This window comes from Coniophora puteana (assembly GCF_000271625.1).
Source record: "Coniophora puteana RWD-64-598 SS2 unplaced genomic scaffold CONPUscaffold_20, whole genome shotgun sequence".
Lineage (NCBI taxonomy): Eukaryota > Fungi > Basidiomycota > Agaricomycetes > Boletales > Coniophoraceae > Coniophora > Coniophora puteana.
In genome coordinates this window covers 278,604-301,401 of record NW_006913072.1, presented here as the reverse complement: position 1 = coordinate 301,401, position 22,798 = coordinate 278,604, and the positions used below count along the sequence as shown (strand labels likewise).

At 51.5% G+C, this 22,798-nt stretch overlaps 7 protein-coding genes across 7 annotated transcripts; 4 read left to right on the top strand and 3 right to left on the bottom strand.

The window, feature by feature from the left end:
- Positions 1 to 3: 3 nt before the first annotated feature.
- Positions 4 to 1,635, top strand: CONPUDRAFT_170118 (uncharacterized protein; the record flags this gene model as incomplete). Its single annotated transcript, XM_007777216.1, has 11 exons — positions 4 to 24; positions 91 to 149; positions 218 to 273; positions 337 to 374; positions 507 to 560; positions 683 to 721; positions 917 to 989; positions 1,045 to 1,165; positions 1,216 to 1,305; positions 1,369 to 1,434; positions 1,496 to 1,635. Exons 8-11 carry the CDS (start codon positions 1,066 to 1,068, stop codon positions 1,633 to 1,635), a joined length of 396 nt encoding a protein of 131 aa, XP_007775406.1. The 5' UTR covers positions 4 to 24; positions 91 to 149; positions 218 to 273; positions 337 to 374; positions 507 to 560; positions 683 to 721; positions 917 to 989; positions 1,045 to 1,065.
- A 1,031-nt stretch (positions 1,636 to 2,666) lies between these two features.
- On the top strand, positions 2,667 to 6,553 carry CONPUDRAFT_67448 (WD40 repeat-like protein; the record flags this gene model as incomplete). Its single annotated transcript, XM_007777141.1, has 4 exons — positions 2,667 to 4,364; positions 4,869 to 5,618; positions 5,676 to 5,876; positions 6,314 to 6,553. Coding segments are annotated over 4 exons (2,889 nt in total), but the record flags the coding sequence as incomplete, so codon positions are not given.
- Positions 6,554 to 7,067: 514 nt separating this feature from the next.
- On the bottom strand, positions 7,068 to 7,550 carry CONPUDRAFT_93907 (uncharacterized protein; the record flags this gene model as incomplete). Its single annotated transcript, XM_007777215.1, has 1 exon — positions 7,068 to 7,550. The coding sequence occupies one exon, from the start codon at positions 7,548 to 7,550 to the stop codon at positions 7,068 to 7,070; it is 483 nt and encodes a 160-aa protein (XP_007775405.1).
- An 86-nt stretch (positions 7,551 to 7,636) lies between these two features.
- CONPUDRAFT_160098 (uncharacterized protein) lies at positions 7,637 to 8,018 on the bottom strand (the record flags this gene model as incomplete). Its single annotated transcript, XM_007777214.1, has 2 exons — positions 7,637 to 7,902; positions 7,982 to 8,018. The coding sequence occupies 2 exons, from the start codon at positions 8,016 to 8,018 to the stop codon at positions 7,637 to 7,639; spliced, it is 303 nt and encodes a 100-aa protein (XP_007775404.1).
- Positions 8,019 to 8,927: 909 nt separating this feature from the next.
- On the top strand, positions 8,928 to 10,913 carry CONPUDRAFT_93906 (uncharacterized protein; the record flags this gene model as incomplete). The annotated part of the gene is made up of 2 exons (XM_007777213.1): positions 8,928 to 9,612; positions 9,679 to 10,913. The coding sequence occupies 2 exons, from the start codon at positions 8,928 to 8,930 to the stop codon at positions 10,911 to 10,913; spliced, it is 1,920 nt and encodes a 639-aa protein (XP_007775403.1).
- A 2,521-nt stretch (positions 10,914 to 13,434) lies between these two features.
- Positions 13,435 to 15,895, top strand: CONPUDRAFT_93905 (uncharacterized protein; the record flags this gene model as incomplete). The annotated part of the gene is made up of 9 exons (XM_007777212.1): positions 13,435 to 13,829; positions 13,886 to 14,068; positions 14,120 to 14,265; positions 14,318 to 14,443; positions 14,493 to 14,804; positions 14,862 to 14,999; positions 15,050 to 15,357; positions 15,415 to 15,453; positions 15,509 to 15,895. The coding sequence occupies 9 exons, from the start codon at positions 13,435 to 13,437 to the stop codon at positions 15,893 to 15,895; spliced, it is 2,034 nt and encodes a 677-aa protein (XP_007775402.1).
- Positions 15,896 to 16,067: 172 nt separating this feature from the next.
- Positions 16,068 to 22,564, bottom strand: CONPUDRAFT_78047 (uncharacterized protein; the record flags this gene model as incomplete). The annotated part of the gene is made up of 18 exons (XM_007777211.1): positions 16,068 to 16,265; positions 16,323 to 16,392; positions 16,461 to 16,777; positions 16,967 to 17,049; positions 17,190 to 17,211; positions 17,291 to 17,319; positions 17,455 to 17,492; positions 17,556 to 17,616; positions 17,844 to 17,940; positions 18,125 to 18,873; positions 18,930 to 18,994; positions 19,059 to 19,723; positions 19,809 to 20,102; positions 20,162 to 20,422; positions 20,486 to 20,582; positions 20,912 to 21,255; positions 21,335 to 21,643; positions 21,719 to 22,564. 18 exons carry the CDS (start codon positions 22,562 to 22,564, stop codon positions 16,068 to 16,070), a joined length of 4,545 nt encoding a protein of 1,514 aa, XP_007775401.1.
- Positions 22,565 to 22,798: the final 234 nt, after the last annotated feature.

Genomic DNA, 22,798 nt, shown 5'->3' with positions numbered 1-22,798 from the left:
CGTACTATTCTTTCTCTCTTCAAGGTCTGCTGCTATGCGATTATTCCTCGCGGTGTATTCTGACTCGTGTTGCTCGTCGTTCGGTTACAGAAACTTCAAGACCTCGATTCTGTTCCTATTCTGTCGTCGTATTCTTCGTCTCGTCCTAGGTATGCCAACCGTTCTCCTATCGCCGCGTCTCTTGACTAACGTTGCCTGTCATACCCTCCGTCCTCAGAAACCTCAAACCCCTCAAAAACGTCTCTCGTCTCTCGTCTCATTTTCGTGCATTGGGTACGTCTACCCCCTCGTCAGCTTCTACCACCCGTCGAGGTTGTTGATGTCGTCGTTATGCAGATCTTCTCTCGTCCCTCTCGTCTTGTACTCGCCTTCAGGTACGCTATCCCTACCTCGTGCTCGTCGGCACCGTCCGACCCGCCACTGTCCGACCCGTCACTGGGCAACACACTCTTCCCTCTTCGACTCTCGTCGTGTTCGAACGTCGTCGCTGATCGATCGTTTCGCAGATAAGAAAAACCTCAACGCTCAACGACTCTTTCGCTCCTCACGTCCTCTCTCCGGTACGTTCTACCAATTGTTGTTCGTGAGCTCATCGGCGGCTTTCGGCCCTCGCTGTTTCATCCCGTTGTCGACATCTTGCATCATCATGGACGCCGTCGCTGACCAACGTCTGTCCCTGCAGGTCACTACCACGAACGTCTCGGCTCTATCTCACGTTTAGGTATGTACGCTTCCTCTCCTCGTTATCGTGAGGCTGCTTGCTCACGTTGCCTCATTGTGCATCTCATTGTGCATCGTTCATCGTGTTGCTGTTGCTGTTGCTGTTGCTGTTGCCGCTGCCGCTGCCGTCACCACCACTGGATATCTTCCCGGGATCACCCTCATCTGTCGACGCTCAATTGTCTCACCCCGGCAGTGCTCGCCGTGCCTAGCTCTCATCCTGCTCGTCTCCTATCTCGTCTTTTCACTTTTGTCCCAGCGCCTCATTGGTAAGTGCTCATCATGCCGTACACACCTCATCACTGTGTGCTGACACTGTTATAGTCAACCCAACGTCTCTGCATCATGTCTGATCCCGACCGTCGTGACGCTTCCCGTGGCAGGCTATCAAGGCTCCTTAACATTCCCAGTTCCATCCACAGCCGTTCCAGCAGCCAACAGCCCGGTATGTTGCTGGTCCCTTCAGCACCTCAATTCTTAACTGAACCTGTTTAGTCCCCACCGGCACTACTTCGGCTGTCAATACCCCTGACAATACCCCTACCCGTGCACCTTCCCCTGCCGTCATTGGCACCAATGCCCCAGGTGAGTCACCATCATCATCATCATACATGTGCATGGCGCACCTGCTCACTTCACCTTGACTAGGTACTACCCCTGGGCTTCAAGGTTCTGTTGCTAGTGCTAGCCACCAAGCACAGTCCTACATCATAGGTAAGCAGTGTCACCATGTTGTGTCTATGTCATGTCCCTCATGGTCATATGTTACTACTAGACCACATCACCGCTTCTGCTCTACCCAAGGGCAAGTTCATTGTCGAGATCACTTTCATTGGTGATGTCTCCAAGAGGACTAAGTCTAAGGAGTCCAAGGGTGGTGAATCAAGGTGGAACATTGAGCCATACTCATTGTAAGTTGCATGTTGTATGTCTGTTACTGTCATCTGATAGGTGTGACGTGGTGTAGCACTGAAGGTTCTGCCTTTGATGTCACCCTCCGCAGACACCATAGAACTAGAAAAGATGTCATATTAGATAGTGCAAAGTGTACCTTCAGTGCACAGATGCTCTCGAGTGGAGCTATGGAGCTGCAGCTGCAGTCTTCCTCACCTCCCGTGGTGTTGGTGTTGCATATCCGAGATCAGTTGGGGGCTGTACCAAGCATCATTGCAGATGCCACTGCAAATGCAGAGCATACTTCTGCTATGCCTCCACTACTGGCTAGACTGGAGGATGTACCAGCTGTTGTGGATGCAGTAGCTGAATGTGGTACCACATGTGACGGAGTTTTGGAGAAATTGAGTGTGTTGATTAAGATTCTTGATGTTGCTTCTGAGGTAGCAGTCAATCTATCATTCGTGTTGAATATTGGATTTACACAAAATCACAGATTCACCCATATGCCAAGCTTGCTTGGTCAATCTTGGGCATGGTTCCAAAGGTAATTTGCATTGCATTCATGTTCTCATTTTGTTTACACTGGGTGTAGACAATCAAAAGCCAGTCTGACAGAGATGGTCTGGTGTTGAAACTATTGAAGTTGGTGAAGGAGATGTATGATCTCATCTGGCCAAGCATAGAGAGCCTTCAGGAGGATCTCAGGTTGAAGGACATTACACTAGCATTGGTGAAGCAAACTGTTGAATGTGCTTACTATGTTAAAGAATATTTTGAGGACTCATTTTGTAAGTTCTCTTAGTGTTTATATGAGAGTGTGTCTAAAACTTTTTCAGTGGAGAGGCTCAAGCAGGGCATCTGGCCAGGTGTGGAGGCTAAAGCCCAGGAGCTCACAGATGGTCTTAGTGATCTGAAAAGGGCTTTTGATAGTCAACTTTGGCTCCAGACTAAACTAGTTTCATCATGCATTTTGAGTAAGGTTGAGGCTCTAGGTTGGTGGATAGTGCTACAGGCTGTATGCTTGCATTTGACTTAATCATTTCTCTGCAGGGACTGAGATGACACTGGATGATATGTCATATGCTGGTGGTGCAGCTTGTGTAGATGATAGAAAGTTGTGTTTACCAGGCACTCGCACTCAAGTGCTTGAGGAGATTGATCAGTGGATCAACTGCACAGAAGCAGATTGTCCCAAAGTGCTTCTCCTGACTGGGGTTGCTGGGTCAGGAAAATCTGCTATTGCCCACTCTGTGGCCAAAAAGTACCATGATTTGGGGAGAACAGGGGCATCCTTTGCATGCAAACGGGGTGATTCAAGTAGAGATGCCCAAAAGATGTTCAGCACTATGGCTAGAAATCTTGCTGATTGGAATCAGACATTCAAGTCTGAACTCAGTGAAAAAATTACCAATGATAAGGAGCTGAGGACTACTACAATTCCCAAAAGGCAGTTTGAGTCATTTATAGTTGAGCCTCTGAATCAGGTGGAGAAATCCCAGTGTGGTCCATTGTTACTGGTAGTGGATGCAGTAGATGAAGCAGGAGGGGACAAAAACTCTGTTCTTGAAGCACTAGCTGGAAAAGCAGATGAGCTACCATTACATGTCCGACTTCTTGTGACTGCTCGCCCAGAGTCAGAAATTATGGATCAGCTTGGTAAAGACCATATTCAAAAGATACAGTTGCATCATTCTCCTGAAGATGTACAAACTTTTGTCCACCAAAAGCTGAAAGGTGTTGACCAGCTAAAGGATGATCAGAAAAAGCAGATTATTCTGAAATCTGAAGGACTATTTCAATGGGCTTCAACTGTGTGCAATGCATTGTCCAAACCCCCAGCAGGAAAGACATCTTCCATTGTCTATGAGCAAATCATGAAGTCATCACACAAGAATCGAGACTTGACTGCATTGTATGAATCTATCATGGACATTATATTTCCTGACCCTGATGAAGACAGTATGTCCAACTGCAGGAGTGTATTGGCATTTGTCTTTGGAACCAAAATCCCACTACCGCTTGCTGCTATTCAAACCTTGCATGACTGCAATGGTAATAAAGGCATTGCAGAAGCTACACTAAAGCATATGGGTTCTCTCTTAGCTGGAGTAACAGAGGGTGATAGTGATGCAGTTAGACCTTTGCACACTTCATTCAGAGACTGGATACTAGATCCAAGCAACAAGTCCAGGTTTGGCATAAATATGCCAGATCACATGCTGTATTTATGCCAGTCCCTTATAAAAGTTATGGATCAAGAGCTCAGGTTTAACATGGCTTGCATACCAACTTCCTACCAAAGGAATGAAGACATAAAAGAGCTGAAAAATGACATTGAAGCCAACATTACTATTCAGCTGAAATATGCTTCATGCCATTGGATGGAACATGTGTCAGATGTTGGTGATAGAGACCTCCAGACCTTGATCAGACACTGGTTACTTGAAAAACTATTCTTTTGGATCGAGGTTTTGGCTTTGATGCAAAAACTGCCAACAGCATCAAGCTGCATGAACATGCTCAGGCATTGGGCTCATGATGAGGACATCAAAAGCTTGGCTGCTGATGCATTGGCATTCTTGACAGAGTACAAAGACCCTTTTTTGGAATCTACAGCACATCTATATATTTCTGCACTGGTGTTTTTTCCTGAGGCATCATTTATCAGGAAGAAACTCATCAATGCAAAATTTACATGTGCTGATACTTCATCTGGGTTGGTTACAAACTGGCCATCTTCACAGGGAGTTATCAATGGGAATATTCATAAGATTCTTGCAATAGCAGTATCACCCAATGGTATCAATGTAGTGGCAGGATCAGATGCAGGGTTAGTTTGCATGTATGATTATCAGTTAGGAGTTGTTGTGTTGGGCCCATTAGGAGGACACTCTGATGGGGTATGCTCAGTTGCATTCTCACCTGATGGCAAGCATATTGTGTCAGGCTCATGGGATGAAACCATTAGAGTGTGGGATGCTGCTACAGGAGTGTGTGTACTGGGACCATTAGAAGGACATTCTGATTGCATAACCTCAGTTGCATTCTCACCTGATGGCAAGCACATTATGTCAGGCTCAGATGATGAAACCATCAGAGTGTGGGATGCTGCTACAGGAGTGTGTGTGCTGGGACCATTGAAAGGACACTCTGAGTTGGTGAATTCAGTTGCATTCTCACCTGATGGCAAGCATATTGTGTCAGGCCTAAATGATGGGACCATCAGAGTGTGGGATGCTATCACAGGGGAGTGTGTGCTGAAACCATTGGAGGGACACTCTGGCCCAACGAGCTCAGTTGCATTCTCACCTGATGGCAAACATGTTGTGTCAGGCTCAGATGATAGGACCATCAGAGTGTGGGATGTTGCCACAGGAGTGTGTGTGCTGGAACCATTGGAGGGACACTCTGAACTGGTGAACTCGGTTGCATTCTCACCTGATGGCAAGCATATTGTGTCAGGCTCAGATGATGAGACTATCAGAGTGTGGAATGCTGCTACAGGAGTGTGTGTGCTGGGTCCACTAGAAGGACACAATTCTTTGGTGAAATCAGTCGCATTCTCACCTGATGGCAAGCACATTGTGTCAGGCTCAAATGATCAAACCATCAGAATATGGAGTGCTACCATAGGAGAGTATGTGCTGGGTCCGTTGGAAGGACACTCTGGTTGGGTACACTCAGTTGCATTTTCACCTGATGGCAAACATATTGTGTCAGGCTCACATGATAAAACCATCAAAGTGTGGGATGCTGCAATAGGAGAGTCCATGCTAAAATCATTGGAAGGACACTCTGGCCCAGTGAGATCAGTTGCATTCTCACCTGATGGCAAACATGTTGTGTCAGGCTCATGGGATAAGACCATCAGAGTGTGGGATGCTGCCACAGGAGAGTGTGTGCTGGAACCATTGGAGGGACACAATTCTTCGGTGAAATCAGTTGCATTCTCACCTGATGGCAAGCACATTGTGTCAGGCTCAGATGATAAAACTATCAGAGTGTGGAATGCTGCTACAGGAGTGTGTGTGCTGGGACCATTGAAAGGACACTCTGAGTTGGTGAATTCAGTTGCATTCTCACCTGATGGCAAGCATATTGTGTCAGGCTCAGATGATAGGACCATCAGAGTGTGGAGTACTGCCACAGGGGAGTGTGCTCTGGGACCATTGAAAGGACACTCTGGTGGGGTACACTCAGTTGCATTTTCACCTGATGGCAAACATATTGTGTCAGGCTCATATGATGAAACCATCAGAGTGTGGGATACTGCCACAGGAGAGTGTGTTCTGAGACCATTGAAAGAACACTCTGGTTGGGTACACTCAGTTGCATTTTCACCTGATGGCAAACATATTGTGTCAGGCTCAGATGATAGGACCATCAGAGTGTGGGATGCTGCCACAGGAGTGTGTGTTCTGGGACCATTGAAAGGACACTCTGATAGTGTGATCTCAGTCACATTCTCATCTAATGGCAAGCGCATCATGTCAAGCTCAGGGGATAAGACCATCAGAGTGTGGGAAGTTTCAATACTTGGACAAGACATCACCACAAATGTGACACCTACTGGTATGTAAAGTTATGTGACCTTGTGAAATGCAGCTAACAACTTTTGCCATGGTATAGGTGTTCCAAATGTAAGTAAAGCAGATAACTTGAATAATGTGTAGTTCACTAATTTTTGTACATCAAGGCTCCAAACCATACAAATTCTTTAGGAATCCCATCCAGTTGGGCATGGGAGGCTTACTATGGGGAGATCACTGGCTGGCTCAAAGACCCTGATGGTAACTTGATGCTGTGGGTGCCAAAGTGGGCTAGAGCAGGCCTGTACTGGGACAGAAACACATTGGTCATTTGTTCTGGTGCCAAGGTCAAGTTGGACATGACAAATTTTGTCCATGGTACTGACTGGACCAAGTGCTACATGTAAGTGCTCAGCTTTTATGGTATGCAGATGTCTGACAAGCCAGCTCTGACAGTGGAGATAATGCCTAGGTCATTTGACTGAGTTCTTGCTTTGGAGGGCCATTGGCCAATGTAAGAGTAGTTCAGAGTTGTCATGTACATGTATTCATATTAGGGTGTATGTGTAGGATTAGCATTGTGTACCAATAGTAACCCGTGAGGTACTAAGACACGGAGGGACCATGAGAGAGAGCCTCCTTCATTACCTAGTAGACCCAAGTACCGTGCTACACCAAGCAGCTAAGGTAACCACAATACTTCCACCTTTTACACTCCAATAACAATAAGTAACTGCAGCTGAACCGCTGCAGGCAAGGGGTCGACGATGGTAACACCGTGACCGCACCCATGTAACTAGACTTAGAGGAAGCAGTAAAGTAATGAACGCTACGTGGAGAGCGGCAACAACACAAGACACGCGAACTACTAAACAAACCAGGAGGGCGTAGCTACTACCTCACCCAGTCGGCGCGAGTTGCTCACCACGCGCCTTGTAGACGAGGGGAATGGTAGGTAGGGTCACCGAAATGAACGCGAGGAAACACTATGGACCTAGTAATAACCGACAGGTACGTCCACACCAACGTAAGAAGTAGAATAGGGACTGTGTAACATACGGGCTTCACGCTGTGGGTCAAAGCGGAGGGTAGAGAAAGCACCGATACGTCATGAGTGATGGCGTTATACACTGTGCTTAGATACGGAGCAAGAGACGGATGAACGACGGAAGTAGACACGCGATGAACACGGCGCGGGGCTGACTCGTCATGCTCAGCGACAGGGAATAGACGAGACCCGACCGAGTCGCAGGAGGTACGCTCGAGGGTAGTAACACCCAGACATTGCGAGCTACGACGAGCTACACCACTGATGCACACGCAACTGCGGCGCGAGAGTGAGCGGTAAAAGAAAACGTCACGGTAGCAGAACGCCGAGCGACGTTCGGGGCTGCGCACATTCATGGTACTGTCGGGAGCGATGAGCATCGAGCGACGTGATGACCGCGTCGGGTGTGTGAAGAGAGAACGTACCAGGATAGTACCAGGATTCATCGTGCGTAGGACCATGTGTCGTCGGCAGCATTAACGAGAAAGACGCTGAAGGAGACCAGAATGACGCCCCACTTTCCTCTCCAAAGGCGCACGCGTTCGAAAGAATTGTGCATCTTGCTCAAAGTCTCGCCGTAGTGCGCGACGCCGAGCTGGATAACACTGCAAGTCGCGGTTCGGACTTGAACGGGTTGCCTGGTAAGGGTGGATGATGGGAAGGTGATAGCGAGCGTCGCAGTCGGCGTGTAGACGATGACAAGTTCATCTGATGGCTGCTTGCAAACGATGAATGAGCCTCAGCTTCGATGGAATATGCAGGAATAATTAATAAGCAGCGAACGTACCAGCACGGCGAAACGCCTGAGATGCCTGCGAAGACATGAAGACACTTGAGGGTCTAAACCCACGTCAGATTAACGATAGCGTCAATCCTTTCGATCTAAAGAACGTGAGCGGCGAGACTTAGCAGTAATCGCGATCCAGTGAGGACGTACCATGCGTCATGACTTCCGTTCACCACCGATGGGTCGACGATTTCGTGTAGGAGGCAACGCGGCAACGCTTGATAACGGCGAATGGTGCGATGAAGATGTCTGGAGGATCGCAAGCAGCGTGGGGACTCCCCGTGTATTTGGGTCATCGTAGACGTCAGCAATTGGAGTGGTGGTGCGAGTGGGGATTGGTCGAGACCAGTAGCCAATGAACCGCTGGTGCCTGGCGATAACGACACGGACGCCGTGCTTCGAGGTGACTGAGCGTCTTGAGTTGCAGTGTCCGACGGAGGATGAGTGAGGCTACGTGTGACTCGGTGTGAGACACGACGTCGGACTGCGGGTCGGACGGGTGGAATTGGGTGGAACTGCGTGGAAGCGAGGCCGACAAGGGACGCGTTGGTGCGTGCCGAAGGGGGAGTGAGTCAGCTGTGCTTAGTCATCGAGCGAGGGCGTTGTCCTTGTTTCCGTGTCGTCCGTGGCTGAGGTGCACAGCTGCCCAAAGCCGAGTCTCTTCTCCTCAACACGTTTCTCTCCCGATAACCATCGTTCCCCCAGACCAATTCCATTCAACAAACACATTCCCATCGATTGATAGCCTACACACTCCAATTCTGCGACGATGCTCGTCGACAACGCCTCTCCGTTTCTCTCCACACCCACCTTCCCCACCCAACAGTCCATGATGAACATCTCCTTTGACGACTTTTTCAACATGGATCTTCTCGCCGCATCCAACAACCCTCATTCCTCCAACGTATCCAACTCTTCCTCTCCACGTTCTCCCTCCGATGGCGGCATGCCACTCACCCCTCCTCAATCTCACCCCGACCCGCTCCCGTCGTCAGGTCCAGCAGACGCCGACTTCTTCAATCTCTTCATGGACGATGAGTTCAGCAAATCTTTTGCTGGACCCACCGGCGGACCTGCTCCCTCCATCCCTCCTCCCTCCGAGGCACTCTCGGCGCCCTCGCCATTCGACTTCATGTCTGGCCTCAACACCATGTCCGTCTTCAATTCCCACGCTTCCAACCCATCATCTACCTCGTCCCCCGGGTCCAGTGGCGTCGGCCCCTCCCCGCCGCTCGCCATCGACCCCCAGCTCGTCGGCACTCCCGCCAGCATGGACTTCGGCTCCCACAGCGAGGACGAGGACCCGTGTGCACTCGGCGGTGGGCAGGACGAGGATCTCGACGATGTAGACGAGGATGAGGAGGACGATCAAGACATTGAGCCAGAGCCGACACCTGCCAAACGCCCCAAGGGTTCCCGCAAGGGCACTGTGGTGTCCGGAGGCGTCGTTAAGAAGTCGGCTTCTTCGCCGCTAGGCGATAGGCCGACGAAGAAAGAGGCACAGTCACTGCGGATTCTCGAGCCCGAGGACTGGCGGCCGAGCCCCGAGGAGTACAAGAAGATGAGCAGCAAGGAGAAGCGTCAGCTGAGGAACAAGATCAGTGCACGTAATTTCCGTGTGCGGCGAAAGGGTTAGTATTTTAGCTGTTTTTTCTCTCGAATTTGGCAAACGCGGAGGCTGATGCGTAAAATTTCAGAGTATATCACGACCCTCGAAGGCGATATCGCGGATCGCGATCGTGTCATTGACGCCATCCGCACCGAGCTAGGCTCGTCCCAATCAGAAAACACCGCCCTCCGGCAGGAGATTGACGCTCTCAAGAGATGCCTCCTCGATTCTCGTGGGACCGTCCCCGAGCTTCCTCCTCCGGCTCCTCTGCCCGAGATCTCAGCAGGCATGGCGCACAAGGAGAAGGAGAAAGAGAAGGAGCGAAGCTCCTCCACCCCGAGCTCGCCGCTCATCGTGCCCAACACCCGCAAGGACCTCCCCACGTCGCCCCGTCTCGGCGGCCGCGCCTTCTGGGGTGGCCTCAACTCCCTCGGCGGTGGCGCAACCCCCGTGCACACCACCCTTGTCCCTCCTTTCAGCGTCTCGTCGGCCGTCCTGGCCGGCAAGCACTCCCCCTCGCTGCCTTCTTCTGCTCCCATCGTCATCAAGGAGAGCGAGAACATCAACCCGGGGCTCAACCCGCTTTCGCAGCAAAAAGTCAACGTCGTCGAGAAGAAGGGTCTCGCGTCGGGTGCACCACTGGCTGGCGCAGGTGCAGGCGTAGCCAACAACGGCGCGGGCTTCGATAGCTTCGCGGAGATGAACCCGTTCACGCTCAAGACGCTCGATGCGTACCGCATGCATCTGTGGGGCAAGATGGCCGCGCAGGCGCACCACAACCACCAGCTCCAGCAGCAGCAGCAGGGACAGCAGGCCGCAAACGGTGCCTCGGGCGCACCAAGCCCATTCTCGGGCCACGTGTCCAACATGCGTCCGCACTTCTTCTCATCGACACCTTCGTCCGTTCTCTCGGGCAAGGCCGCTGCGTCAGCGTACCCCTCACCCCCCTCGACGCCCAAGCTCGCGCCCTCGGCTGCCACCATCCCAGGCCAGACGTCGGGGCTCACGCCCAAGGAGGCGCAGATCGCCGCGCTCGCGGGGCAGACGCTGCTGAGCAAGCTCGGCAGCGCGTTCTGGGAGGCATTCTCGGGCTCCTCGCCCGCTGGTGTGGGCGCAGCCAAGCCCGCAAGGGACCTCGATGCGGAGAAGGTGCGCAAGGTGCTCGAGGGACGGGCGGTTGTCAAGGTCGTGGACGTCGAGCCTACGCCAAACAAGCCCGCACCTACACCGAAGACCGCGGTCCCGCAGAAGGAAAAGGAATGCAGCAGCGCGGCGTTGCTCGAGGAGAGCATGCGGTGTCTCAGTATCGGGAAGCGCAACTAGATGTCCATTCTCGTTCCGTCATTCGTCGTCTGCGTGTTTTCGTGCTCGCTTGCTGTTGTTTCTGTCTTTTTCTCTGTTCTTGGCGGTTACGTGAAGTTTAGTAGCCTGTATTACAGTGCGTATATGCGTTTTGCTGTTGTGTGTGGTTTTTGGCGGTGCGCTGACGTGAGCCGGACAGATGATGTTCTTTAATATCTGCTATTGGCTCCGTGCATTATGCGAGGAGCCTCTGAAGCAATGAAACCCCATCCGAAGCAAAGCATTCAGTATCATCCTCGTCCTGGATTCCGTTATCGGCGCCCAGCGTGGGCGACCTACACTCTCCTTCCCGTCTCTCCCCGATTCCCCATCCCCTTTTCGTCTCCTCGTCATCCAAATCATCACATCGGACACAAACATCCACCGCACCACTCAGATTGCCTACCAGTTTCTAGTCTACTATACACCTCCGTCCGTATATATTCGCGCGTTGCGCACTCTACGTCGAAGCTCTCCCTTTTTCTCTATCCACACCCAACGCGCGTTTTTCTATTCCTCATTCCCACTTTGCGATTCTTTCCTCTCGACTGTATGCGTTGTGCCGCCGTTCCGTGTGGTTTTGCTCGCTTGTACATAATAACGCTACTGTCGGCCTCCGTTATGGTGTGACGGCAGCGTCTCGTATGTTGGGATTCTTTCTGGTTTCGTTGACGATTTTACCTCTATCAGGCTGCCTGCCTGCCTACCCACCCACCTACCTACCTACCTGCTTCTTGATACTCGATAGCTCCATAGCATAGAAAGAAAGGAAATTCAAAAATTGTGGAAAAAGTGAAATAAATGCATAGTTTTTTATCTTCATGTTTTTGCGTGGACGCGGATTGAGGGTGGATGGTGGATGCTGAGTCGATGACGTACGTTTTGGTGAGCGGCGACCGTCGGACGCGGACGAAGGTGAAGAGGCGTTTTGGGCGTCTAATTTCAAGCTCCGATTGGGCACACGGTGTTCTGAGAGGCTGGCCTTCTTCGTGGCATCTGTATTCAGGTCCTTATCGACAACTCTGCACTTCTTGAAACAGTTTATCATAGGGGTCTTTCATGGTCTCTTTCGGCGTGGCTGGGCGGGACACAATGGCGTTTCCTCGTTACACGATGCTGGAACTGATGTATGTATGCTTGTCCGAAGGGCTGTGCGTGCCGCTCGGAGCCCAGTCGTCTGCATCACTGACCTGGGTAGACATCACTCTGCGTGAGGTTGATTGTACGCATATAGCCACACTAATAGCTAACTATGTTTGCTTCTCAAAAGCGCTATGACGACTGATTACCATAATCGTCTCGGCAACCTCTCTTGGGCCGTCCTCGACCGAGGTGAAGCAATTGCCCACAATTGAGTGTCGAAGTGATGGGCAACGGAGTCCTCACCGTGGTTTCTGTCTTGGCCTTGTGGGTTTTTTCTTTCTCGTCCTTCAGTTATCCCCGAGAGTCAGTGGCTGATACTTCTGTCTGTAGCGCTGGCCCCTGCTTGCTTGTGATGAACGTAACGAGGATTCCACCAGCTATGATTCCCTATGAATTCTCACTTCATTCATGTCCGATTGGGCGCTCGCACGCTGCTGATCACTAGTTTTGACGCCCGAGCGTCCTTATCGGTGCGCCTGGCTCCCATGAACTCGGCCCCATTGTTGCAACAGCCTTCACATCTAGGCTTCGGTCCAGGCACGTTGAAGCGGCGAGGCGCCCTCGATGCATTGAACGCAGTCAGGAGCTAGAGATTAGCGCTGGTCTGTGGCCCCTTTTCTCATGGAGATTATCGATGCTTTCCGTATGCTGATCAAGGCCTCTCACGACACCACAGCTTCGTTGCGCCACTGGACGCTTAAGGGCAAGTTCAGGCAGCGTAGCTTCACCACCCCCTCGGCGACTGTGTGATCATTTGCAGGGACCTTCGGCATTGTTCTGATCCGTGGGGTAACGCTGTATCACAGGTGCTCCATGTCCTCACTGATACTCAGTGATCCGTTTCAGCTACAGCAGATCTCCATGACCCAAGTCTGGTTACGGAGTTGCGGTGACGATGTTGGTGCACTGACGTCGACGGTAATTACCGGCGTGCACGGCTTGGATGGATCATGTCAGTGATCATTGACACGACGATCAGGAACTCTAATACTTATCCCCCTTCTCCTTCACTGCCTCTTGCAATGGGCTACAGTAGGTGAGCCGGCACCTTCGAGTCTCCTTGGTGATCACTTCATCTCTTTTTGTTCATGGTGCGCCGGGAAAAGCACCAGTCAGGAACCCGCAACGCTCATCATATTTCGTAGGCAGCGCAGCCTCGCGCCATTCTAGCCTTACAAGAACCGCCGAAGCTCTCACCTGAGGTGTTCCTTATAAGCGCTCATGTTGGAAAATTTGTCTTTCACACTAGGCTTCGTCAGTGTTTGTGTTTCCGGCGGCGCTTTTATGACTTGGAAACTATCACATATGAGCGGCGCTTTTCTACCACCTACGCCCTCTTCGTCCCTTGTCCACTGCAACCATGCCCTCTCCACAACCACGGTCGCCACCAATTTCGCCGCCCTACTCGTCAGGCGGATCAATGTACAAAGGCGACAGGTATTCCTTACTGTACGACCAGGATGATCCAATGTCCCACCAAGATGTGAAGTTTGAGCCGAATCGGGCGCCCACCAACTTTGCAGGCCAGGACCCTCTTAGCCAGAGGAGCTGGTTCAGCCGTAACGGGCGGATTATGCTCCTTGCAGCCGGACAGACGGCGATCCTGTTCTTGGGATGGGGGTTCTTAGCCGCCACGGTGTATCAGACGCACATAGCGCTGCCAGACAGTGCTGCGCATTATGTGTATTCGTCAGCGAGCGAAACGACGTTCGTTGCGAGTTTGATAGCTTCTGCGATTGCCCTTGTATCTATTTGGTACGTGCTCATGCCACATCCCCGAGTTTTCGAGGCTGATCACGGTGTCAATGCAGGATTTACTCTCTCGCTATCCAGTTGGCCCTAACCAACAGAGTCATTCGACAACCCATTCCGCTCCAAATCTTCGGGTTTTCTGTGAAGATATCAAGAGGTAGCCTGGTCATCGACAGAAGGCACTTAGGGTGGACATGGGGCTCAGCAATGGTATGGTTAGCAGTGGGAACTTCGGCGTCGGGGTATGTATTCTTCGCCTCATGTATTACGCTTCCTAAACTAAGGTCTCGCAGGTGGACGGCCCTTCTGAATCCAAAGACAATCCTGCTTCCGGGTTATATCGACGGTACTGAGATAGACCTCGGCAGCGCCTCATTCTCCGAGTACACGTCTCAAGTCGCGATACCGGAAGATGGGTCCCATGGCTCCATTGCTGCGAGTACGTGGACGCACGCGAGGATGCAGGTTTTCATCTGACAATACTCTGCTAGCTATTAACAACGCTTTTGAGTTAATGGACATAGCTGGTACCCTCGTTGGTCATTCTTCGGGAGGAACGCGTCTCGGTTTACCTAGCTTCTTCAACTTCAATGGAGGCTCTTATAACCTCTCTACCGGTAAGCCGTTCAAATTCACTGTGAACAACAAGTTGATGTATCCATCCAGGGGGTATACTACCTGCGATTCCTGATTTTGTCGATAATGTCAGCACGCCGACAGCCACCATGTTCGCATTCGGTGGGGGAACTGTTGTCTTAAACACAACCGTGCATAACAACCTTGCCGGCATGTCGCGGAATTATACCGTGAACCAGCAAGGTCTCACCGCGAACGTATCATGCTCTCAACAAGACTTGGACTCTCCGTCACCATTCTCGCTCCTCAACAACTACGTCTTTTACAACCCTCCCAACTCCCCGGGAAATAACACGGGATACCGGTTCTGGACCTCGTCGGCCAATTGTAGCAACAGCGCAGGTGAGTGCTTTGGGCACCGGCCCCCTAATTTGGTAGAAATGCTGACGCGTCATCTAGCACAGATCGGTTACTATGATCAAGGCTATGTCACAACCGCCAACGCCACTAACTATGCCAACTGTGCTGGAACCGGGTTCCTACCTGTCGTAGCATGCCCGATGCAAGACACGTCAGGGCCAAACAACAATAGCTTCAGTGAGTATCTATCTCCGTACGTATATGTAGCAGCACTCAGGGCCGCATAGCAATCGTGATGATGGGCGAGTGCAAATACGACTTCATTCCACCCACCATCTGCGAAGTGACGCCGATCGTGACGAACGTGGTCGCTGACTACAACAACGGGATAATTAGCGCCCAGAGCCCGCAGAACTACTACGCGCTTGGGGAGTCCAACCCGACGGCGCTCTCGTTCATAGTCGGACTCGCTGTATGGATCGGTGGACGTGCTCAGGGGCCTGTTGGAAACTCGATCGGGGACTCGGTCTTTCTCATTCAGTCTACTCAGCAGCAAGATCAAACAACCACGAATGCGACAATCAATACGATTCTGGTACGCGTTCTCTGTGAAGTGTGACAATGGAAGATAATGGTTGACATTTGTCTTAAGGAGGACTATTGGCGGGGCGTTGTGGAGTTCGGAGGCACGGTACGTAATACAGTGTCCCCAGAAGCATAATGTTAGGCTAAGGCTCCGCATATAGTTCATCCGTTCCGGATTCTCAGCGGAAGGCACCTTTGAGAACAACGTCATCCCTCCCAACATGACGAGATCCTTGCAGGGAGTGTCTTATGTGCTCACGATGGGCTGGTCATATCAGTCTGTTGGGACTCTGGTCACGCTTCTTCCGCAAACTTTCATTGCGCTTCTTACATTCGTCGTCCTCGCGATGGCCGGTGGCGATGCTATTGCCCTCCGAGATGGATTTGACCTGACAGACGTCGGCGATGTTGTTCTCTCTACTACCTCAAACAGTGCTGGACTTCAAGGCGTGCCGGCAGGAGCACAGAAGAAAGTCAGAACGGAGAGGGAAAGCGTGCAGCTGCAGGTTACGGATGATGGCAGAAAGGTACTAATGCTTGGATATTAGTCAGTAATCGTATCGTCGTGATGAATCGCTCGAAGAACCCATCCAGGGTATCTTTCATGTAATTTCCGCTCGGTTTGTAATTTATAATACATTGTACAGTAGCGTATTTCTCGGAGAATGTAGCGGGAGCGGCGGCAATTAAATTACAACATGAATACGAGGAGTAAAATGTTCAGATAGGAACGTTATGCGTAGCGGCGAGCATGGTCTTCCTCTCCATGTCAACGAACGCGAAGGTTGTTATGAGTAGGTCCAGAATCTCGTCACCTTCCTTGTGCACTTCCAGCCTCTGGCTATCTTTGAAGAGGTTTTTCGGCGGATACGACTTCGCTATCAGCATATCCTTGTCTTTGATGCGAAGCTGTGCGTTCTAGTCAGTCATCCGAGAGGTCAAGCCCGTGGCATGGCTAGCTAGTAGAGAACACACCTCGTTTGAGAAGCAGTCCTTGCTTACACGCCACTCGTACTCCGTACCATCGGGACCCTTAAATGCTCGCCTACCAAAAGCAAAAGCAATATTAGGACGTCTCCTTAGACGACCCACTGGTGATGTGCATATGCCTACCTCTGAGAAGCCCCATGAGCAGGGAAGAACTTGCCTACGTCCTCCTCTTTGCCATCGAACACAATCTTGTGATGTATCCAATGCCACTTGATCTCGCCAATAGTAGTCTCCGGAACAGGACCGCCCTTGGGCTCGCCAACCTTGACGATCGTCGTGAGCCTGAGGCATTTCTTCCATGGTGTATCCAGTTTGTAGAGCAAGGTACCGTCCTGGTCCGTAAACGTTCTCGCGTTGGCTTTACCGTCCTTGACTGTAAGCATCATCTTGACTTGTATGGCTTGCGGGGGAGTGATATACGTAGAAGGAAGGCGGGGTTTCTGAGTTACGATGTCATCTGCGAGTGGGAACGTCATTTATATGAGTGACCGGGACCGATAAGGCTATGCCAGCCTCACAGGAAGCCTACAGGAAGTCGCGCTCCATTCATTGTTTCTGGAGGTCTTACGTCTGATGTGGGGTGATCGGGTGATGTCAGGTCTCGGAATGGCGGTGCATGCACGACGAACCTTCAAAGCTTCACGTTGCATTCGCCAAGCCTTCTGCAAAATCGCCGTCGGACAGCCCGAGGACGGAAGTGTGTACGAAACACCTTAGTCACCACGCTGCATGCTCTACAGCGGATACAATGCAGGCCTCCGAGATCTTTTCAGGTACACGGAGTGAGTATGTCAAGGCGAGGCCAACAGGAACCATTGGCATAACCGAAGTATTGACCGCTCGGACCCTTACCTCGGTCGACTTGGCAGGCTGTCTAAATAGGTGCTGACGTCAGTAATGATGTGGCGGTGCCCACAGCCGCACGACGCATCGATGATTGGCTTCACTCAAACCTCAAGCTCAAGCTTCAAGGCCTCACCGCCTATACAGCACGTAATCTACAATGACAACGTCTCATTCAAGATCTAGCATCAACTTCAAGCATGCACCCGTTGACCCCAGCCTCGCTCAGCGCTCGGCACCTCAAGCGGCAATCGCTAGTGCAATGCTGACGTACGTCGCACTGATGTGTCCCGTTCACTCCGCAGCGAACGTCTACGCAGTACACACATAGTGCGTCTGAAACTACCACGATCTGCCACATAGGACCGTATTCACATCCTCAAACGATGCTTGCGCAGTTGTGGTGGAGGCGCGGTCTTAATACCCCTTATTTGTACTAAGCGATAGTTATATGAATGCGAGATTGATCTACAACTACTATGGAACTAACTAGCAATCCATTATATGCACCTAAACAGACCCTAGCTGCCCGGATCCTTGAGCTTGAAGCCGCGTCGTTCGAGTTTGTTGTGGAGGTTTCTAATCGTTCATTGTTATCCAGGGAATCGAGACAGAATGAGCAATTCATAGTTGACGGGTCTATATCACTGCTTGCAAGCGTACCACAATTGAATTCTGTATCCACATCAACGACGGCTGATAACTCTGAGCTCCGCGACATACGCAAGTCATTGAACTCGAAATAAACCTTTCTGATTTGCTGCGTATTGAGAAATTTGTTATTATCAGACCGTCAGATAATCACTAAGGTATTCAGGATATGAGAGCATGGCTACGTAGGCCTGCAAATTATAGCTATTTCCTTCGTCAACGTAACATTTCAGCGTATTCTATATCCAAATGTCGTATAAATATCAGCGACGGGCTTCGTTAATCATCCCCACTTTGGCCTGTTGAACGCGGCGCTTGTTCTTGACAATGACAGCAGGATCCAGACCTTCGGCTTCCGGAATACCTTCTGCTGCCTTGAGAGCTGCCAACGCAAAGAAGTACGCCGAACGCCACATCTCCTGGCTTAGGTACTGAGAAGCTGAGTTTCCCAAACACTTTACAAGGATCGCACGTGCACCCAGGCAACTGCCAGCGTAAACACTTGCCGTATGATCGTCGAAGGCTACGATCGCAGCAGCAAGCTCGGCACCCTTGCCAAACGCTGCACAAGCATTGCTAGTGTTTAGCAAATGGTTCGTGGAAAGATGCCGCTTTCCCTCGTCGAGCTTTCCCTGCGCCTTGCGTAGGCAGATTGCGATAATGCGTCGGATTATATCTGGATGAGTTATCTGCTGGACCTGCTGCAGAGATGTAGTTGGAGACAAGCCACTTGGTGGCTTTTTAAGCAGCTGTATCCCCTTCAGAGTGTTTCTCTCAGCAAGAACAGCAAGCGAGCGCATGAGAGCAGTGGCGCTCACGAAGTCCATTGTAAGCGGGAAGTTCAAGCCTCCCAATCCTGTCGATAATGATGACGATTTCTCCGCCGCTCGAGCGTCATGAGCGTGGCCTGTGTGCAACTCGTGTGCCGCTGCCTCATATGAGATCCGCAGAAATGACTCTATCTCAACGTTCTTCATGCCGCAATGGTCGGCAAGATGAGTGAGAGCAGTAAGTAGACGGAGCATATTCATGCGAGACTTGGCTGAAAACGGGGAGAGTCAGGTCGATTAAACAATCACGGAACATATTTGAGCGTACCATTAACCTTTGATATATCATCAAAAACTTTATCTTTGTGTGACCCGGGAAACAGGTCATCAAGTCTATGAAGCTTTCTACGTGTTTTATCGGCTCGGTGCATTAACAGTAGAATGCGAGACAGCTTACTGCTTGACTGCTACATCATCCTCATCTCCTTGCCGAGTAGAGATAGCAATGATCTTCTCCGACCACTCCTCTTTTGACGTCAACATTCGCACTGTTTGGAACACATAGCTAGGATCTTTCGAATCAAAGACTGGGTCATCCGGCATTGGCACGCCTGGGATACCCCATGGAGGCCAGCAGAAGAGTGAACTCAGAGTATCGCACGCCAGAGCCCCTGACTTAGATTCCGGGTGGTGCACGGGGCGCTCTAAGAGTGCACAATCGAGCAGCAGGTCGATGATAACAGGTTTATGCCTGAGCACGTCACGCCAGATCTTTGGACCCATTACGGAGGAGGCTAAAACGATCTCGTGAATGATCTGGACGGAGGATTCCTGAACACGAGAGAAAAGGCGAGCATTCATGTATCTGCGGGTGGTGACGCTCTGGTTCCATCGAGTCGCTCTCGTGAACTCATCGTCTAGGTGATGTTGCCAGCTCGTGCCAGGGGTATTTAGTTCCCCGGCGCTTGGCTCCGGATCGAGTAGGGCAGAGATGCAAAGGTTCTCCAGGAGAGTAGCAATGAGGGGCAGAGCAAGCTTTTGAGCAAGATTGAATCTGGTTGCCAGGTACTGCAGCATCCTACCAGCCGACAGTCTTGAAAATAGGGTACCGTGGAGTACATTCTGTGGATTAATACAGTATCAACTCTTTTGCATTCCGAAGACGAAACCTAAACGATAACCGTTCGGGCAACAAAACGTGTCCTACCTTCGAGCAAATACTCAGGAAGCCAAGGTTTAGTAGTTCATCAAGCAGCATGTTCCGTTCTAAGCTACTGCCAGCGTCTAGTATCGCCTTGACAGTATCCAAAGCGATAAAAGGAAGTGTGATTTCAAAAAGATCCTCTACTGTCTTGAATGTTGTTTGGGCCCGGGAATCAGTACCAGCAATAGTTACCAACAACTCTACGAAACCGGCTCCCTTGCACGTTGTGATGAAGGTGTTCCATTCTCGATTCCGGCTGGTAGATGCGGACCCCATGATCTTGTCATGGACGCATTTCTGCAAGCAGAGAAAGGGCTCGGAGGATGGTTTGAACGTTAGAGGACGGTTCCACATACCAAGAAACTCCACTTAAAGAGCTTGGCACTACTACGCGGATCAGAGACCGCGGCAATTTTTTCGGCGAGGTAACGCGAAAGCTGGGGATCTTCAAGTTGTGCAAGGGAGTGGTCCACTTCCGCTCTGGCTTGGGTTAGGAGGTCCTTTACATACTGCGGGATGTCTTCAAGCTTATCCATGACTCTGTTGCCTTGTTTGAGCACGCGTTCGCAGAATCCCAGTTGTAAAGCGGGGCTAATAACACTGCTACAGCTTCGGCGCTGGCATCAAAGTTTAGCGGAGTCTGAATTTCAGCTCCGATCCCAAGCCACCGGGCCGCTAACCCCGGTCACAACGTTTTTACACCCATGCGCAGTCGAAACGTAGGATGCAGAAGCAGGTGCGTTGTAATTGGATGCAACAGATGCATGTACGTTGTGGCTAATTTACAGTTATGCTAAGAATATTGTTGTGAGGTTGATTTTAACCAATCTATGTGCGCGCTTGAGCGAAGGAGGACTCGTGAGAGTACAGTACCGATACGGATGCTATGAATGAAGAGTCGGGGCACTGATGGTCCGGAATATTGACGGATTAAGATAGCAATGTGTCGTGCGTGAAAGGTATGCAAGATGACTAGATGAGATGAGATGATTGTAGAGGCGAATGAGGAAATGCGACCGCCAGTCCGAGTAGAGCAGCGATCGCCGTCAAACAAAGGGCCGAAGCAAGTAAGCCAGGAAGGAGACGGAGGCTATACCTCCACAGACCACTTCGACGGATCGTACGGCCGGCAATACTCCTCTTCCTCCTCCTCTTCGTCATCGAGCGGTCCATCATACCAATCGCCCACCTCGACGCTCTGTGCCCGTTTCGGGACCACGCGCTTAGCATCGCGTCCATAGTCGTCGTCATCATCTTCCGCGAGTTCATCGGTCCGGTCCTTATCTGCCGATTCGTCGTCATCTTCCAGATCGTGCATCCCGGCCTTGGTGAGCTTGACCATCCGCTCGTTCGCAAAGTCGACGCGGCGCCGGCAGAGAGCGCTCGTCGGGAGCGGTGTGATGAGCGGTGTGGACGAGGGGGATGAGAGCCACGGGAGGGTGCCCGAGGACTAAAAAAAGGCGCATATATGAGCAAAAGTTGAATATTGGGTTGAAACAAAAATGACAAAAATAGATAACAGTGCGTACCAAATCTGGGTCTGTCGCTAGCTCATCCTCCTCCAACTCATCCTCGTCCTCTTCTTCAGAAGGCAAGACGCCAGACTGGCGCTGCGCCTCGACCTCGGCCTCGAGGAAGCGCTCGAATGTGTTATGGCCGTTCCAACGGAGTTGATTGACCCGGCCCGCCGAGAGGTTCGACGGCGACAGCGGGTCGGGGTGGGTCACGTCGAGCGCGCCCCATGCCTGGAAGACGTAGGGCTTGTTCGATGCGCCTTTGCGGGGTTGTATGCGCTTTGTGTTGAGGGTGATGTGAATCTGTGCGTGAGGGGAAACGTGCTAGATAATGAAGAAGGCGGGGATTAACATTCATGGAAGTCTACGACGAGTAGAATGGGAGGGGAGAGAGCTTACGTAGATGATCCCATAAGAAGTTCCGGAGTCGCCAGGGGCCGGCCACACGTTATGCACCGTGAAGTCTTCCTCGGCCACCCAGCACGAGCTCGCACCATCCTTGTGGCCACGCCGAAGCGCGTCCTCATCATCGGGCAAGATGGCATAGTGGTACGGGTCCCTGGCAGACGAAGCCTTTCTCCGCATCGTGCCACTCCGGATCTCACCTGGGCGGGTGAGTGGGGAGTGCATGATGACGTGCTTCATGACCTCGAAGAGGTGGCCTGTCGGCGTATGGCGGTTGTCGTCTTCGTCGTCGACGTCCAGGAGAGTAGATTTGCCCTTCCCTTTGCCCTTGCTCTTTCCCTGATCCTTGTTGAGGAAGTGTGTGAGGTCTACTGGACCACGAGACGCCCGCCTGAGGTTGTATGCGGAGTCCATCATGTGGTCCTTCGAAGCGGGGTCAAAGACAAAGTTGATAACGCGTCGTAGGTGCGCAAGGGTATAGCTGAGCGGGACCTGGACGATACGGAAGACGCCTTCGCGGCCTGCTGACGCTCTCTGGCGAGGGTCGGCCTTGGGGCAGACGAGCTGCATGCGGAGAGCGACATGCTTTGAGAAGGACGTTGACGTAGGGAGGGATGTGCGCTTGGCTCTACGGCTGATGCGACCAAAGGGATTGGATGGCGAATCAGAGGGGACCTTCCAGATGCGTATTGTGCGTGGGGTGGTAAACGAAGAAGACGAGGCGTGGGTGTTCCATGGTGATGAGGATGGGACAGAGCTGAGGGCGCGTCGCTTGGGTCCGCGCGGAGGAGTTGACGAGACTAGGCTGTCAAAAGCGTCGAGTGGTCGTTTGAAGGGCATCGCAGATTGGCGCGTAAGAGAGATGTGACTCGGTCAGGAAGCGGAAATGGGAGACGACATGACAATCCGTCCGCTATTTATTCGCACGCGCCGAGTAAACAAAGTCGCGTCACACGTGTATGGCATGTGATCGTGCTCGCGCGACAAAAGCGTCCGAAGTCCCTGACTATCCCTCGAGTGCCTACGCCCTCCTACGCCTCTCTGCTCTCCCTTGATCGACTCCTATTTCCTCTC